We start from the raw sequence: 17,551 nt of genomic DNA, 5'->3' as shown, positions 1-17,551 counted from the left end.
AAGAATTTGAAAATCCCTGCATTAAAAACATTTTGTCCCTTATAGTTTCTTTATTCGATCTTGAGAAACTTTTAATATTATTTTAATAAATTTCCAACATAAAAATATTGAAATTTTGCATTAAAATGAGAAGGGGTCCTATTGATTTATGAAGTTAATGCTTATGATAGCTAAATTTAATTTTTTATCCACCATTGACTTATTAAAAATTTTAGGGAAAAAATGATAATCATGATGAGAAAGTAACTGGAGAAAATGCAGATCAACCTGATGAAACCGCAGATAAACCAGAAGAAAAAAAGACTTCCATCGATGGGACCCCATCTAGTTTGGATAATACAGCTGAACATTCTGACAAAGAAGAATCTACCAAAACTACTGCTGATGGCTAAGATGTGGCGTTAGTTCAATTTGGCACAAACAGATTCAAATCTTTTAAAACTATTTTTGTGATATTTTCTATGGATATTATTGTATTACTTTCAATGAAAGGAAATGTGTAAGACGAATTGCATAGTGAGACAGCCCAGAATTAAAACAATATTTTTGATTTGATTTATTTATTATTTTCCATCTTTGATCCCCTGGACAGAAAATGTCGATAATTTTATAAAATTAAACATTTCAGGGTTGTCCAATAAATAAAGTCATCCCACTTACCACCTTATTCTTACAATTAAGAAGGAGGTGGGAGATTACTTCTATTACTTAATTTATTTACAATTTAAATATTTACATCGTACACAGTGCTTTTTAGACTTTACACTCCATTTGTGTATATTTTTATGTGCTTTGCTCGTTAAGCCGAAAATGGAAATTTTCTTAAAATTAAAAACCAACTGTTTCCCTGGATTGTAAGTAATGAAAACAAAATATATATGGATGGGTTAAACAAGTGGTTCTCCTTAAATGAGCAATATGTCTGATTCACAATGGGACCCATAAAAACTTTATATGATCAAGAATGCGTGAGATAGTCATAATTGGTTAACTTTCAATAGTGGTTTCGTCTATAAATGACTTGGGGATGGAATTTGTAAAAGTTAAACATTTTTCAAATTAGAAAACTCGTTGACTGGTGGGTCACTTGAAATCACAACGATAAGTTAAAACATTTCGAATCGTTCAGAAGCGGAATTTGTTTTCGAATGATAAATATATGTTTGCAGATCATTTAATATTTTTATTGATATTTAATTAATATTTACTTTCCAGTTAAAAATGTCCGGTATACCCCCACAACATCAGGGATATCCACAACAACAGGGATATCCACAACAACAACAACAACAACAACAACAACAGGGTAGGTTAATATAATTTTTAATATGGATTAAGAAAATTTAAACACGTTCACATCATGTTTCCTTTTAATTTAAGTGTTACATAACAATGTAATTAAAAATATCATCGTTTTTATAGTTTAAATTGTTTAATTCTGACACGTTCCTCCATTGTTACTGTAGAAGAAATCCGTGTTCACTTATTATTTAAAACTACAAATATAAATGTTCTATTTGCATTATTTCTTTGGTGACCTTTATAAGTCTTAAAACACTAAAAGTTTATAAATATTTCCCTGTACTACCTTGATCCACCTTTTAGGATTTTTTTTTAACACATTAGGTCAAAAAATGTTTTTTAGGACTGCCCCCCGGGGGACCTCCTCAGCTAACACCAGGTACTCGTTTTAGTAAAGATATAATTATGAATAAATGATAATAATAATAAATAAATAATAACAATAATAAATAAATTTTTTATTTAATAGTTGTCAAGTTTAAAAATATTCGATGTTTTGATTGGATATTGAAAATTTAACGTTTGTGTTAATTTACTTTTCACAGCATTGATACGTCAAGTCGACAAAATGTTTGGTTAATTGTTTGATATATTGATATATTGATTGATTATATTGATTGATTTGTTGATTGATTAATATTTTAGAGGAGCAGAGTATTCTGCGTAAATGCAACTCTGAATCTTTTTGGTACCGATCCCTGCCGCTAGGGGCTGTACTTGCTGCCACCACACATGTTCTCGTGCTAAGGGGTGTACTCAGGCCCCACATGAGATTTGGGCCTGCACCAAAGGTAAAAATGAGTGGAGAGTTTTATTTTTTGTGCTTTCTTTTTAATGTATAATTTCTTAAGTGTTTTAATCGATTTCAATTTCAAGCTTTTTTATTTAATGGAAATCTTGACTTTCTTTTCTTCAGTTTAATTTAAAAATCACCGACAACAAGTAAATGTTATTGTTAACGATAAATTTAGAATTAGAAATTTGTAAGAAACTAGACTTAAGTTATAATATTGTTCATATCTAGTAATGTTCCTTAATCAATACTCATTTATCAAAATTGTAATATTGGTCCTAATTTTGATGCATTTAAGTATAACTAGTAATTTCTTTTTGTTTTTAAATTGCTAATGTTCCTATTATTGTTCCTGTTCCTAATACTGTGTCCGACCCAACTTAAATCCCTGTCCTAATCCAATATTTTTGTTCCTAATTCCTGAACAATCTTTCTATTGTTCCTAAATCCCTGTCCTAATCCATTATTTTTGTTACTAATTCCTGAACAATCTTTTTATTGTTCCTAAATCCCTGTCCGAATCCTTTAATTTTGTTCCTAATTCCTGAACAATCTTTTAATTGTTCCTAAATTCCTGTCCTAATCATTTATTTTTGTTCCTAATTCCTGAACAATCTTTTAATTGTTCCTAAATTCCTGTTCTAATCCGTTAATTTTGTTCCTTTAAGTTAAAAATCTAGTTTTTTAGTCTTTAGTCATTAATTTTGACTCTTTTTGAGTCTTTTAAGTAAAAAAAAAATGTCGCCTGCGGCACGATTTGTTGTTCCTAATTATTAATTTTTTGGTTCCTAAAAAATCTCGCCCCCCCCCTCATTTAAATCCTGTATCCGCCCCTGTTCAAGCTCATCTGTAACTTGCAAGGTCGAAATTTAAAAGCTAGTTTCGAGTCTAAATCCGTTAGTCTCAATTCTAAAAAAGTTAGGTTTGACCTTAGTGAGTTTTTTTTTCAATGTGAATTTCAAATAAGAATCAGCTTTTGATAAGATTAGTCCCAATATATATATCAAGGCCAACCAACTCCTCTATTCAATTTTACAACACTTAACTAACTCTCTCTTGTCTATTTTCATAATCCCGATTACTTAATCTGAGTATCCAATGGACACACTTATGATTTTCTTCTTAATCCTCTCTTTTGGATACCCCCTACTGTATACAAATTACGGTTGATAACAATTACAGGAATAATGCTATATCGACTGGACTAATATCTAATTGAACTAAAGTCAGCTGTCCACAAGCCGGATTTTGAAGCATTTAAACAAATATAAATTTAATATGCTTCTTTAAAACATATTTTATCTCATTTCATGAATATGGTCATATTGAACGATAGTCTTAATAAACATTAATCCAAAACTTACGTTCGTTTAATCATTCATTAGTTCAATTAATATGACACCATCAACACCAGAAATGCGCAAAAAGTAAAAATCGGGTTTTCAAAAGTTAAAGAGCGCATCTCTAATCTCTAAAAATTAATCTAAAGTCTTGAGATTAGCAAAAAGAGAGGATTAAGCATTGATTTCGATATCCACCACTCTAAAGTTTTTAGCTCTGACAACATTTTTGTTGGACTGGAAACCCACTCTAATCGTTAAACCATAGATCGGTTCATTAAAAATATACACATAACATAATAATGTAAATATTTTGAAATTTCATGTATTTTAGACCTCACTGGCTGCCCTGGTTGGGTATTTTTTTGGTAAATTTTCCTACGCTGACGCCTGTGCTGACAAATTCCTCATAGAAGCGCCAAGGTGAAAATAACAAATTTTCAAAACTTCTATATGTTTGAAATAGTTTATCGCTTCTTTTTCTTTTTTTAATTAATTTTAATGAACTTCTTTAAAAACAAAAAAAGAGAACTTTTGATAATTTAACGATATGTAAAATCTCTATTGTAATATCCTGTTGTGGGGGGAAAATGTATATTTAATTGGTTGGTTTTGATTGCTAATTGAATCCGAATCCGGCCAATCACTAAGAACCCATTTTAAAAAATAAATTTTTGTTAAAGTGGTAAAATAGCGGAGGCGGTACGGGCTAGAAGAGGAATGCCTAAACGCGAGCCGGACGAAGTTGAAGATACAGGTTTAACAAACTTTTTTTACCTTTCAAATAATATTTTAAACTTTTATGAATTTTTGCAATTTTTACTGAAATGTATACTAAAATGTGATAGAAGTTAATATTTTTAAGAAAATGGTGAAATAGGAGTATAAACTTATTATTTTATTATTTTGAGTTTTTATTGTCAATAAAAGGGGAGGGGGTAATAACAAGAATTTTAATTGTTCTAATTAACATTTTATCTGTGTTTAAAAAGCATGAGAATTAAAGTCACATTTTTTTTCCAAAAGTAAAAATAAATAAAAAAACCATTTTATCAAAAAAGTTGAATATTCAGGTGCCGAAGCTAGTGGTCTAGGTGTCCCCCTGCAGCAGGGTGGGGCTGCCCCTGCTCCTGGCTACGGATACCAGGGTGAACCTGTGGTAACCCCCGCCACCTCCATCTCTTCCTACGAGGAGTTGAGGAGAAGAAACAGAGGCGATCCTCCGGCACCCTACCGTCCGCCCCAACAACAGGAGCTCCCGCCCGTATATACTCCGCCAGCATCTTCCGCCCCACCTGGACTCTATAATCCGCCACAACAATCTAGAAATAAGAATAAATATGGAGACGAAGGTTTTGAGTAATGAATCCTGTCAAAAACTGGATTTTGTAGTCTAAATATTTTATTCAGCCATAAAACGAGTATATTTTGTTAACGTGTACGATCGACAGTAGGAGTTGGAAAAAATACATTCAGAACAGTTAATTTAATATATTTACAGAATAATATGTATTGGTTAAATTTCTGTGAGCCGCAGTTTTTATTATATATTTTAAACTTTGCAAAATTTCAGAGAAGATGATGTCTGATTTGCAAACCGACGATCTTCCAGCAGGTTGGTTTTCAAAAGTTTCTTAATTATTTTTTCTTGTTGTCCTTTTTTTATATCTATAAGAAACAGACGCCAAAAATTCAAAAAAGTGCTTCTCTAATGTTTTTTTTTTACTTATACAATACACACTTACGCAAGCGATGTCTATAATTAAATGTTGATTCTCAGAAATGGCGTCTAAAAAATAAAAAAGGGAAAGAAAAATGGCGGCGATAGCAAAAATGGCACCAAATTGAAAATTTTTTTTTTTTTTAAATTTTGGTTTATAATTTATATTTACAGAAGGTTCAGAGCCGTCGGTGAAAAAGATCAAGCTTGAAGCTCCTGATCCTGAAGAGCCCAGCAATGACAGGTTTGGTCATTAATGTAATATTTTTTTATATCGAACAATGAAATGTTTTATGCTAGCTGCATAGATTTTAATTTATCAAAATATTTTAGGTTGAAAGCGAAACCAGATCTTCCAAAGCTTAATATTGACGAGGAAACGGACTTAGCATTTGTTTGTTTAGTCTTCTGTTTTGTAACTTTTTGAAATTTTAAAGATTCACGAAAGTTAATACAATTATTTAGCATTAGTCTATTTTTAAAAACTAAAAACATATTTATGGCAACCATATATTTGGCAAGCGGAAAAAAATCTATTTTGTTGAAAAGTTGATTTGTCCGTGAACAGGCTTCAGCTTCTCAAAAAAGTGCAGAGGAATCTAAAGTGGTAATTTGATTTTATTTTAACTCTAAATATGCTTCCGGAATAAAACTGCTCTATTTTATTTTATAAATGTTTTAAAAGAAGTTGAGTTTAATTTATTAACAGGTCGTCAATTATTTGAACATTTGACTTACATTTATAATTAGGCAAAAGAAAAAATACAATATTTTTAATTTACACCGCTAAAGAAGGGTTACAATTGTAATGTTAATATAGATAAACTGATCACAAATTAAACTGGTCTGATTTACAACGTTACCCTTGATACCTTATCTGATCAATAATCTGGAGGATAACGACATTTAAGTGTGTAGTTCGGATCATTCTGATCATTTCTAATAAAAAGGAACTTTTGTGGAGAATCTAACAATAAAATAATCAGTTTTCTAAAACAAAAACATGGATTAGATTTCATACTTGATAAGACAAAGCTTTCAAGGGTACTGTTGTGAGTCGGACAGTTCCTATAATTCTATTTTATAAGAGTGGAGATGGAACCCCTCTGTTTGATACCCCCACTACCCCCCACCCTGGGGGTTCAACAGCACAGGAGAAGAACAAGAAGGAGGCCGAGAAGGAGGAGAGGGAGAAGATGCAGTTCCTCGTCTCAAACTTTACCGAGGATCAGTTGGATAGATATGCTATGTATAGAAGAGCTTCATTTCCTAAGGTTTTACACTTTTTTTCAAGATTTTATGATAAAGTGCAGTGGTCGGCGACTATATCAATGAAGAAGACGACTTTTTATTAATAATGGTTTGTTACATAACATTTTTAAAATTGAAAGTTTACAAGTGAACACAGAGAATCTCTTAATTCACAACTTTTCTTTGTTTAAATTTTTAAGCGTTACAGCTGTTTGAAATCCTGAAAGAAATCCAAATTGAAATAGAAAGTCGTTTTTGTTGTATTTATACATACGACGATGACTGTATAGTAAACATACAGCGCAAGTAACACACATGTGGTATCTCCTAGTTCTGTCCAGGCAAAAGTCGCCTGGTCACTTCTAGAAACGGGAACATAAGAAGTAGGGAGGAGAGGAGACGCCTGGTCTAGCCCGAGCAGGAGGAGCTCGAGGATGCGCAGGACAGGCAACAGGATAAAGAGAGAGAGTAGAAGGATTCCGGAGTCATTAGGAGATTTTCAAAACCCGCGAGCAGAATTCCTGAACTCCGTCATTTCTAATTCTGCTGGAGAATTCCAAATCCCATCCCGAGAATTCTAAAAACAACTTGAGAATTTGTCATCCTTCTGCAATTTTAATTCAAAGCTCGATTTAAATCATTCTCATTCTCCATTATAAGAATAAACACGAATATACATGGAATCATGAAACTGATGTTGGTTTTGTTTAGGCAACAACAAAGTTGTTAACTTGTTTGTTGTGGCAACAATAAAGTTGTTATCTTGTTTTGTTTAGGCAACAACAAAGTTGTTAACTTGTTTTGTTGTGGCAACAATAAAGTTGTTAACTTGTTTTGGTTAGGCAACAATAAAGTTGTTAACTTGTTTTGTTTAGGCAACAATAAAGTTGTTAACTTGTTTTGTTTAGGCAACAATTAAGAAGATAATGCAGAATATTACTGGTAGTTCTAGTACAGGACAGAATGTTATTATAGCTATGGCTGGTATTGCAAAGGTAAAAAAAAAATCAGGGAATACAAGATCTTTAAATTATTACCAAGGTGTATAAAAAGTTTAACAGTAATTTTTTGAGGGAGAAAACATAAAAAGATTTTACTGTCTGTAGGATCTCCTTGCATTTTTATTTTTTCATCATTTATTTATCACTGCAATGTTTTTTGTTCTCTTTGCTCTACATTAGTTTTAATGTACAAATTATAAGATAAAATGTGAGATAGATAAAGTGTATTTTTTTTGACATAAAAATGGACTAATAAACATCCTTGAAATGATGCCTCAAATGTTTTCAAAAGTGGAAAGAGATAGAATTTAGAAGTATGTATTTCTGCAATGAGACGCCTGTTTTAACACAAAGAAGCCGCTTGTCTTAGCAGACTAAATTTTGACTAGATTAGGCCCATTTTAGTAACTTGTTTAAATTAGTCTCCTTCAGATTGTTAGAAACAAATATTATTTTCAGGTGTTTGCAGGCGAGGTTGTAGAGATGGCTTTAGAGGATATGGGAAAGTCAGGGGAGGCTGGTCAACCAATCAGGAACATTGGATTTTACATTCAAAAGAAGTCTTTTCCACAAACTTTGACTTTCTAATGATTATCTCTTTGCATCCCAGATAGTACTGTACACAATTTGTTTACATTTGAGTTGGGGTTCCTAGATTATTTCCTTCATATTGGATACAATCAGATAAATTTATTTATTGTGACTTTGTGTAATAATCCTGATGTAAAAGACCTAAACATCTACGAGAAGCTGTCAGAAAACTAAGAACTAAAGGATACATGCCAAAGATCAAGAAACAGTGCCCATTTTAGAATTACTTAGTTTTCCATTTTATAATTACTTTTATGTCCATTTTGGAACTACTTTAGTGTCCATTTTAGAAGTACTTTAATGTCCATCTTAGAAGTACTTTAATGTCCATTTTAGAAGTACTTTAATATCCATTTTAGAAGTACTCTAATGTCCATTTTAGAAGTACTTTAATGTTCATTTTAGAAGTACTTTAATGTCCATTCTAGAAGTACTTTGATGTCCATTCTAGAAGTACTTTATTGTCCATTTATAAGTACTTTAATATCTATTTAAAAGTACTTTAATGTCCATTTTAGAAGTACTTTAATTTACATTTTAGAAGTACTTTGATGTCCATTTTAGAAGTACTTTAATGTTCATTTTAGAAGTACTTTAATGTCCATTTTAGAAGTACTTTAATGTCCATTTTTGAAGTACTTTGATGTCCATTTTAGAAGTACTTTAATGTCCATTTTTGAAGTACTTTAATGTCCATTTTAGAAATACTTTAATGTTCATTTTAGAAGTACTTTAATGTCCATTCTAGAAGTACTTTAATGTTCATTTTAGAAGTACTGTAATGTCCATTTTAGAAGTACTTTAATGTTCATTTTAGAAGTACTGTAATGTACATTTAGAAGTACTTTTATGTCCATTTTAGAATTACTTTAATGTCCATTTTAGAAGTATTTTAATGTCCATTTAGAAGTACTATAATGTCCATTTCAGAAGTACTTCAGTGTCCATTTTAGAACTACTTTAATGTCCATTTTAGAACTACTTTAATGTCCATTTTAGAGGTACTTTAATGTACATTTTAAAAGTACTTTAATGTCCATTTAGAAGTACTTTAATGTCCATTTAGAAGTACTTTAATGTCCATTTTAGAAGTACTTTAATGTCAATTTTAGAACTTCTTTAATGTCCATTTAGAAGTACTTTAATGTCCATTTTAAAAGTACTTTGGTGCACACTTTGGAAGTACTTCAGTTTCCATTTGTGCAAAGATAGATCCATTGCATTTTCTGACGCGTCTAAAAATCTGCTAATTGCTGCACATGTAATTGTACATGTCCTATATACACTGTACATGCAGTGTACAGTGTACTGATTTAAAGTGAAAGTTAATGCTTGGAACACTGTACAAAGAACACTAATTTATTTGCATACAATTTCACAATATATTTATTAATTATTCTACATTTCTCGTACCTGAATGAATATTGCAAATATATAATTATGTAATTTTGCAGAAGAAAATGGGAGAAATCAAGATGACCAAGTCAAAACATAGACAACGAGTCAATGAGCTCGTTCAACAGAGAGCTAGAGGTAAGTAATAACCTGTAGGAGTATGAAATAGAAGGGAGATACAACTGACGCGGCCCGCCCTACCATATGATTATACATGCTTTGCAGACCGTACTTCATTTGTATAAGAAATATTCAGAATAGGTTATTGTATACGCGGTAATTGTACATCAGACAAATATTTCTTATTTAAATGAAGTATCGTCTGCAATGCATGTATAATCATATGGTATTCAAAAAAATAATGAAGTAAAATCTATCATGTTTAGTTGACAGCAGCACAAAATCTAGGGTCTAGTCCCTCAACAATAGCGCTTGGTCTGAATTTTTTTATTTATATATAGACATGTTTTGGTGATACGTCATTGTAATAGAATCCGGGTTTGTTAAATATTAGCACATCTAGATAAAATAGATTCTGGGCAAAGTTTTTGTAAGAAAAATATACACCCCTGTACAGATTTTGTAAGAAAAATATACACCCCTGTATAGATTTTGTAAGAAAAATATACACCATTGTATAGATTTTGTATGAAAAGCAGAATTTGTATTTCACAACAATCAGAAGAATTTGTTTTTCCAGAGTCTGGTCGAGATGAAGCTGAGGTCAGGAAAGAGATCATGATGGAGAGGAGAGCTGAGGTTAAAGCAAAGAAGAAGAGCGCCAGGTTGGGGATTACTCTAATTCTTTAGTTTTGAAAATGATTTTTGCATTTTTCTTTATTGTTAAAACTTTGAAAAATAAAAAATAATTTTTCCCCCGGTTTACTAAAAAATTGTTAGCTTTTAAAAGAGTCTAAAAAGGGGGGCGGGGACATAACAGTATACAATATACATACGTCGAGTTTATAATTTTCCATCTAAAAAAAATCATTTTGATTTCCCCACTCTATCCATTTCTCTTAGATAGATAAGAAAAGGTTACATCAATATAAATCTTGTTTCCAGTGAGAAAGAACAGCTGAAGAAGATCGAGAAGAAGATCAAGAAGGAAGTGGGTAAGTGGAAAGATGGTAAAGGGTGGATCATAAAAAGGGAAAAGGATTGAAATCATCTACATTGAAAATTTGAAATAACATCATTTTTGCAAAAGGGGGGCCGGGGTGTGGGGGGGGTGAAAAGGATTTGTAACCGTAATTTCGAGTAACCCTCTATTTCGGAGTGGCACGTCAGATTCACGACGGCGCCTGTTCAACGTTTGATTGATCATGGGCCTGGGTATCCTTTTTTAGCTAAAAATTTAATGCGTTAGTATTTTATTTACAGACACGCATGCAAGTGTTGATGACTTTGATAAAGAACATTCAGAATTCTAGAAATTCTAAGCGACGTTATATGCACAAAAGTGAGTGTTACAATCAGGTTTTTGAAACTCAATTTTCTGTTAGAAAACAAAGGATACCTTCATTATCAGACATATATTCTTTAGGGTACCGTTGTAAATCGGATATGCCACTGAATAGAATTGTTCTCAAGTCCGGATTGAATTCAGGCTGCTCGTTGATGCGCTGCACCCTGAGGGTGGGCGGTCTGTGCGTTCCATTTCGTGTTCCCTATCAGATCTTTATTATTTATTTATAAACTAATATTCTGCTAGGTGACCAGGGTGAGATTGTGCTGAAGAAAGCTCTAGCTGCTGCTACCGCCAAGTTCTTCTCTGAGAAGAAGAAGCAGAAGAAGAATGCCCTCAAGAACTCTTCGGATAAAATTGTTCAGAAGAAAATTGCTGAGAAATGGTGTCCAAGGTAATTTTCGGTCACCAAATCCGCAAAAATACGCGGATCCACAGATCTAGGTTCAGAGGCAAACCTCAACCAAAACATCCAAAAAAAAAATTCAACTCTAGATGCAATATTTAACGAATCTTTGTTCAGGAACATGCCTTGGTTCGATAAACAATGTGAAGAATCTTATAACGCGGTAAGCCAAAGTGTTTTGTTAAAATTGTTTTCATTTCTTCCCATCAGCCGGGCCTGACGAAGTCTCAATGTAATGAATTTGAGCCGCGTTTCAAATCCGCCAAAAACCGATTTCAATTTAGCGCCGGCTTAAATCTTGAAACAATACAATTTCAGGTAAAACAAACTATATTTGAGCCGCGTCTAAAATTTAAGCCGCGACTCAAATTCTTTAAATTCGGCCTCGGGACTATTTATTTTATGTGGTATTCCATTCTTCTCAAACTTTTTTATGATTCGTTTTAGTATGTGATTTTTATTTTTCAATATTTCCTATTTTGCACTCAAAAGCTAGTTCTTGACACAATATTATTTTATTTGGTTTCTTCTTACTATCCATTTTTTTCGAATCTCTACAATCAAAATCTACACAAATTAAACTCGAGAGTTTCGCGTTCAACGATACTCTTTTAAATTTTGGGCTCTGGGTGCCATTCGTGCCATGCTGTATATTAATATTATGTACTCAATAACCTCTAGTATACAATTAATACAGTACAATTTTATTTTATTTTGTAGCTGTACCTGCTGGGCGCCATGTTAGACTCAATAACCCCTAGTAATTAGTACAGTACAATTCTATTATATTTCAGCTGTACCTGCTGGGCGCCATGTTGGATATTAATATTATACACTCAATAACCCCTAGTTATACACTCAATAACCCCTAGTATACAATTAATACAGTACAATTCTATTATATTTCAGCTGTACCTGCTGGGCGCCATGATGGATATTAACATTGAGAAGAATACAGGGACAAAAATTTTCTTAAACTTACGGATATTTTAGATATTAGTACAATTTCTCCTGAAAACTTTTTCCTTGGTAACGAGAGGGTGTCAAGCAAATCGCCAAAAACATTTGGAAACTTACAATTGGTTTACTTTAAATTCCTTGGGTAATGTGGAAAGTATCAGTTGTAGTAAATACCCTACTCCATAAACTGCTCTCCTTCCCGCATCTATCCAGGTTCAACTCAGTCGTATTTTGCTATCAATGTCAATTCGGACGCAATCTCGTCAGCTATCAATGTCAGCATCAACACAAGCTAGTAATCTATCAATGCAAAACCACTGGGCACGATCTTGTGAGCTCTAAAAGTCAATACAGACACATGCTAGTAATCTATCAATACCAAACCACTGGGCACGATCTCGTCAGCTCTAAAAGTCAATAGAGACACATGCTAGTAATCTATCAATACCAAACATTGGGCACAATCTTGTCAGCTATCAATGTCAATACAGACACAAGCTAGTAACTTATCAATGCCAAATCAATGGACATGATCTCAACTCGTATGTTTAACAAGAACTAAATTACTCCTGTACTCAAAGCTGAGTCTCAATATCAATTAGTTTATTTGAGGTTTATATGTAATTACAATTCCTACGTCGTTATCTATCTCACATGATTAAGACAATCATGTTACGTATGTACAATACAATTGAAATTGGCGCACTTGAGATGTACGTCATTATATATCACATAATTAAGCTAATCAAAAATCATGCTAAGTATTCATTTAAAGTGCAATTCAAATGAATAATATGTTTTACATAAAAGCTTACAAACGTTGATAGTTAATAAAGTACAATGTAGTTCAGGTTTACAGAATGTCGTGTTACCCGATATTTATTACAAAGTAACCTTTAAAATATGTACATCTAACCTCACCCTTGTTCTCTAAAAATATTTAAAGAATCTCGTCTATAGATATGCTGAACGAATTGTACCCTAAGGAATGTGCCAAACACTTTGATCTCCTCGCAAAAAAAAGGTAAAGTAAAAATTAAAATAGTTTAAGTTTAAAAACAATGTTTTCTGAAATAAATAGGGATGTAAGAACTTTTTCCTTACTTGAGAATTGCATTTTTCTAGGTTTGATTTTATTCAACTGCAATGACGATCCTAAACCTGAATAATTATCGGTTTAACAGCAAAGATAAGCCTGTATATTAGGGTGTCTTAAAAAACATGAATTGTTCAATACCAAGACTGTTTTCCCATTTTCCTAGTCCCCCTGAGTCCAAATATAGCATTAAAAAGTATGTGAGACATCAAACCTAGGTACATGTAAATTTTTAAATTTCACAATTTCAGTTTTCACAAATATTTTAGCTTAAAATTTTTTCTGAAGAAAAAAATATCCATTGCTTTTAAATAGTCATAATCAGAAAGACCCCGGAATTAATTGACAGTTAATCAGATGACTTTACATTAAATATCTCTGGCAATTTTAAATGCTTATAAAAGGCAACCACATTTTGGAAATGGCAGGACTAGGGCTATTTTGTGATTATCGTTTCATCAATTATATTTGTAAAATTAGATTCTAAAGTCGTCTGATTAGGAATGTACTACAAAATTGGGATTGTTTGTCTTTCTTTAGCTTTTTTCTGTTATCCCTGGTTACAAGCACAACATTTTTCTTCATACCTTAAGATTTGTAGATTTCAACAAAGTCCTGAATTAGGTGAATATTGCTTACAGCACAATTGTTAATTTCTAGGTTTAACACTTAACAGCAAGGAAAAACCTGAATATTTCTAGATTTAACAGAAAGGATAAACCTGAATATTTCTAGATTTAACAGAAAGGATAAACCTGAAAATTTCTAGATTAACAGCTAAGATAAACCTTAATATTTCTAGGTTTAACAGCAAAGATGAACCTGAAAATTTCTAGGTTTAACAGCAAGTATAAACCTGAATATTTCTAAGTTTAACAGCAAAGATAATCCTGAATATTTCTAGGTTTAACAGCAAGGATAAACCTATTTCTAGGTTTAACAGCAAAGATAAACCTGAATATTTCTAGGTTTAACAGCAAGTATAAACCTGAATATTTCTAGGTTTAACAGCAAAGATGAACCTACACCTGAATCTAAGGATGGAAATGAAACCTCTGCTCCAGCTAAAACTCAGATCAGAAAGAAAAAATCTAAACTTGAAATTGCTTTGAATGAAAAACTAGGTAAGAAAAAGTAATATTTAAAAAATTAGATGTTCTTTTGATTTTAAGTGAAAGTAAAAGTAATTTATCATTTTTTATATTACAAAATTAGCATTTTTTGGTGTTTTGGTAAAAACTACAAAAATAATTCTTGTTTAAAGCAAGATTTCCAAACATATGAAGAACATTTTCGTTTAAAGGGATTTTCGTTGAAAAGGGGCAACGGTGCTATTTTAACCGTGGAAGATATCGTGGGGGTGGATTAATCAAATGAACAAATGTTTTGAACAAATTTTGCCAAATATGTTTATGCATATTGCACATGGTAGGGTGGAGGACAGTCAAACGGCGGGTTTTCAGAAATGGTTAATAAATTTTAAATTTATTAAGCTACAGGACTAAAACTTATATATTTGAAAAGCCCTTGAAATGTAATAACATGTCACATGTTCATATTTATCAAAAGTAAAAATATTTTTTTTTTACATTTTTCCGACGTACTTTTTGAACTTTTCTAAATCCTCCTTTGCACCCTAACCATTAAAGATAGATGTCTAATTTTTTTAATGAGCAGGCCTTGAATCTATATTAGACAAAAACGGCGATTGATGTTTCTTCAGAAGAGTTGCGCAAGTAATTTTTAAATTCACTTATAATAAAGACCAGTCCCTTAATTATTATTATCTATCTAGCAAACAACCCTGAGCAGAAAAGTGAACAGGAGCTGATGAAAGAACTGGTTAAAGAACTCAAGGAAAATATATTTTAAACTTAGTAGAGACGTTTTTTTATTAATTGTTAATGATTTCTTTTATAACTTTTTTTTTAATAATCACAATATTAAGCAACACATGATCACAAAATTAGAAGCAGATACAAACATTTAATAATTGTAGATTTAAGTTCTGTTCTGGGGGCAAATCTTTTAGTTGGGATAGTAATTGAAATCAATATCCACACAGGGGTGTAAAATGAAAATTTATTTATAAATCAAACGAATATTTAAGTCGTTTTCATTGTATTGGTATAAACGCCGACCATTGTACTTAAACTTTTTGTTTGAAAGGTTGTTTAGAATATATATTGATGTGAAGGTAAAAGAGAAGATGAACAAGATCAAGATGACCAGGAAGCATTGGTTCCCTGTCAACCAGGCCTGGTTCGATCAGGAGTGCAAGGTAGTATTCAGTTAGACGGTGAAATACGGCGGGAGGATGCAAGGTGAAAGAGAGAGGGGGGGGGCAGAATAGATATAAGGAATGGGAAAGGTAGAAAAGTCATTGGGGGGGAGGGGTATAAATGTAGTAATTGATGTGTCAAAGAGAGCTTGTGGGGGAGGATAAAGTATAAAAAGGTAAGACAGAACGAAAAATGTGATTGAACAAAGATGGCTGGGAAGATATGGAGTTCAAACTCAAAGAGCTACATTTAGTTCAAGAAGTAGGGGGAGAAAATATTAAATTCAGGGGAAAAACTGGAGTGGAGACTTTGACCACCTTTACTGCACAAGTAAAGTAGGATAAACCTATATTATTTTAAGGACTACGCTGCAAAGATAAACAACAAAGCGTCGGATCTGGGATTAGATCTTAAAAACAACTTCGCGGATTTCAAGAAACTGAAAACGGAAGCCAGGGATATTTGGATTCATGGATTTTTTTCAAATAAAACCAAAACACATTTTAAAAATGATATAGATTTTTAAAAATTCGATTCAAACAATCCAAATTATTTAGAGTGATGACTAAATCATACTTCAAGCTACTAGAGTCAAAGGAAAACAAATTTTAAAAACAGATTTTCAATTGAAAAAATAATATTTAAGAAATAGTTTTTATATTCATCGTTCTGTAAACTTGAAGGGACTAAAGATGCAATTTTAAGCAAGTTCTCATTCACTTGATCATAGAAAGCTTGTAAGAGTATTGTTGTTATAAATCAGACATTCAACTCTATAAATGAAGTGATACTTGGAATTTTTTAAAGTTTAAAGGAATTCAAAAGTGGAATCATATTTTATGATTTGAGTGGAATAATATTTTTATGATTTGAGTGGAATAATACTTTTATGATTTGAGTGGAATAATATTTTTATGATTTGATTTGATCAGAAGTTGAATAATGACCGGGTGGAGGAGAAGGAGAATAAAACCTTGAACAAGAACAAGAAGAAAAAGAAGAAGAAGGTCGTCAACGAGAATCAGGTAAAAGATAATACTGATCAAATTTGTTTCGTTATTTTTATTTTAAAATTCTTATTTAATGACATATAAACATATTTTAAACTTATTTTATTAATGCATTTTTATTTTGACATTCACTAAATGACAAATAAAACGAACTGAGACTAAAAAACAAGATTTTTTTGTAAAACTTATTTTTACTTAAGCATCTTAGATCTCTTAGTAATCTTTCTCCTTTTTTTGTTTTGCACTAAATGTCAAAACTTTCACAGCTATTCTGAAAAGTAAATCCAAATTTATAATTTTCAATATTATATAATTAATTTTTCATTTTAAGATTTACATTTTAAATAACTTTGTTCTTATTTTGTTATATATTTTAGAATGAGGAGGAGGACGAGGGGAGGGAAAATAAGAAAATCAAGTTTAACGATGAAGATGAAGATGAAGATGAAGATGAGAAAGAAGAAGAAGAAGATAAGGTTGAAGATATCTCAATGGAAGATGGCGAAGATAAAAAGTCCAAGAAGAAGAAGAAAAAGAAGAAGAAGTCTGGAAAGAAAGAAGATAAAACAGAAAAGGAAAACGTGACTCCAAAGAAAGAAAAGTCTGAGAAAAAAGAAAAGAAAACTCCGGAAAGTGAAATCAAAGAAGAAAAGATAACTCCTAAGAAAGAAAAGGAAGGTAAATCTCCTAAAAAGGAGAAAGAGGGCACAACTCCCCAGATAGGAAAGGAAGGGAAAACTCCTAAGAAGGAGGGGAAGACTCCTAAGAAGGAGGGGAAGACTCCTAAAAAGGAGGGTAAGACCCCTAAGAAGGAGATTGAAAGTCCTGAGAAAACCCCTTTAAAGAGTAAGGAGAACACTAGTTCTGGAAGCAGTAAGAAGAAGAAGACGAAAAATTCATCCTGATCATTTTTTAGAAAATAAATTTTTTTGTTAA

General features: G+C 31.9%; 4 protein-coding genes across 5 annotated transcripts in view; all 4 read left to right on the top strand.

Moving 5' to 3' along the window:
• The window catches only part of LOC111709709 (rab proteins geranylgeranyltransferase component A-like), a 10,812-nt gene extending 9,597 nt beyond the window's left edge, over positions 1-1,215 (top strand). Inside the window, exons 17-18 of one of the 2 annotated variants that reach the window (XM_023483594.1) lie at positions 216-441; positions 535-1,215. In XM_023483594.1, the coding sequence (XP_023339362.1) occupies positions 216-392 (177 nt within the window). In that variant the 3' untranslated portion in view covers positions 393-441; positions 535-1,215. Of the gene's footprint in view, positions 1-215 lie in introns of both variants that reach the window. The other variant, XM_023483593.1, reaches the window with a different exon arrangement.
• Positions 1-17,551, top strand: part of LOC111709710 (neurofilament heavy polypeptide) — a 20,112-nt gene extending 2,561 nt beyond the window's left edge. Inside the window, exons 2-15 of the mRNA XM_023483595.1 lie at positions 9,453-9,531; positions 10,094-10,178; positions 10,459-10,508; positions 11,108-11,255; positions 11,385-11,430; positions 12,177-12,225; positions 13,188-13,251; positions 14,326-14,447; positions 15,119-15,180; positions 15,521-15,604; positions 15,967-16,061; positions 16,163-16,202; positions 16,538-16,630; positions 16,993-17,551. Of these exons, the coding sequence (XP_023339363.1) occupies positions 9,459-9,531; positions 10,094-10,178; positions 10,459-10,508; positions 11,108-11,255; positions 11,385-11,430; positions 12,177-12,225; positions 13,188-13,251; positions 14,326-14,447; positions 15,119-15,180; positions 15,521-15,604; positions 15,967-16,061; positions 16,163-16,202; positions 16,538-16,630; positions 16,993-17,520 (1,539 nt within the window). The 5' untranslated portion in view covers positions 9,453-9,458 and the 3' untranslated portion in view covers positions 17,521-17,551. The remainder of the gene's footprint in view (positions 1-9,452; positions 9,532-10,093; positions 10,179-10,458; positions 10,509-11,107; positions 11,256-11,384; positions 11,431-12,176; positions 12,226-13,187; positions 13,252-14,325; positions 14,448-15,118; positions 15,181-15,520; positions 15,605-15,966; positions 16,062-16,162; positions 16,203-16,537; positions 16,631-16,992) is intronic.
• LOC111709712 (OCIA domain-containing protein 1-like) lies at positions 1,216-5,009 on the top strand. The gene is made up of 6 exons (XM_023483597.1): positions 1,216-1,306; positions 1,646-1,681; positions 1,948-2,093; positions 3,770-3,858; positions 4,119-4,192; positions 4,509-5,009. The coding sequence occupies exons 1-6, from the start codon at positions 1,222-1,224 to the stop codon at positions 4,796-4,798; spliced, it is 720 nt and encodes a 239-aa protein (XP_023339365.1). The 5' UTR covers positions 1,216-1,221; the 3' UTR covers positions 4,799-5,009.
• LOC111709713 (transcription initiation factor TFIID subunit 11-like) lies at positions 4,958-8,285 on the top strand. Its single transcript, XM_023483598.1, has 8 exons — positions 4,958-5,050; positions 5,330-5,399; positions 5,489-5,531; positions 5,724-5,762; positions 6,244-6,429; positions 7,315-7,401; positions 7,867-7,940; positions 8,138-8,285. Exons 1-8 carry the CDS (start codon positions 5,014-5,016, stop codon positions 8,217-8,219), a joined length of 618 nt encoding a protein of 205 aa, XP_023339366.1. The 5' UTR covers positions 4,958-5,013; the 3' UTR covers positions 8,220-8,285.

Source organism: Eurytemora carolleeae, unplaced genomic scaffold (genome assembly GCF_000591075.1).
Source record: "Eurytemora carolleeae unplaced genomic scaffold, Eaff_2.0 scaffold568, whole genome shotgun sequence".
Lineage (NCBI taxonomy): Eukaryota > Metazoa > Arthropoda > Copepoda > Calanoida > Temoridae > Eurytemora > Eurytemora carolleeae.
Note: the sequence above shows the minus strand (reverse complement) of the source record. Positions and strands in the feature narration are given on the sequence as shown.

Coding starts and splice junctions, on each gene's coding strand:
- LOC111709712 (XM_023483597.1), top strand. CDS start 1,222: ATGTCCGGTATACCCCCACAACATCAGGGATATCCACAACAACAGGGA. Junction 1,682..1,947: donor ACCTCCTCAGCTAACACCAG/GTACTCGTTTTA, acceptor TTAATATTTTAG/AGGAGCAGAGTATTCTGCGT. Junction 3,859..4,118: donor TTCCTCATAGAAGCGCCAAG/GTGAAAATAACA, acceptor TTTTTGTTAAAG/TGGTAAAATAGCGGAGGCGG.
- LOC111709713 (XM_023483598.1), top strand. CDS start 5,014: ATGATGTCTGATTTGCAAACCGACGATCTTCCAGCAG. Junction 5,400..5,488: donor GAAGAGCCCAGCAATGACAG/GTTTGGTCATTA, acceptor AAAATATTTTAG/GTTGAAAGCGAAACCAGATC. Junction 6,430..7,314: donor GAAGAGCTTCATTTCCTAAG/GTTTTACACTTT, acceptor TGTTTTGTTTAG/GCAACAATTAAGAAGATAAT.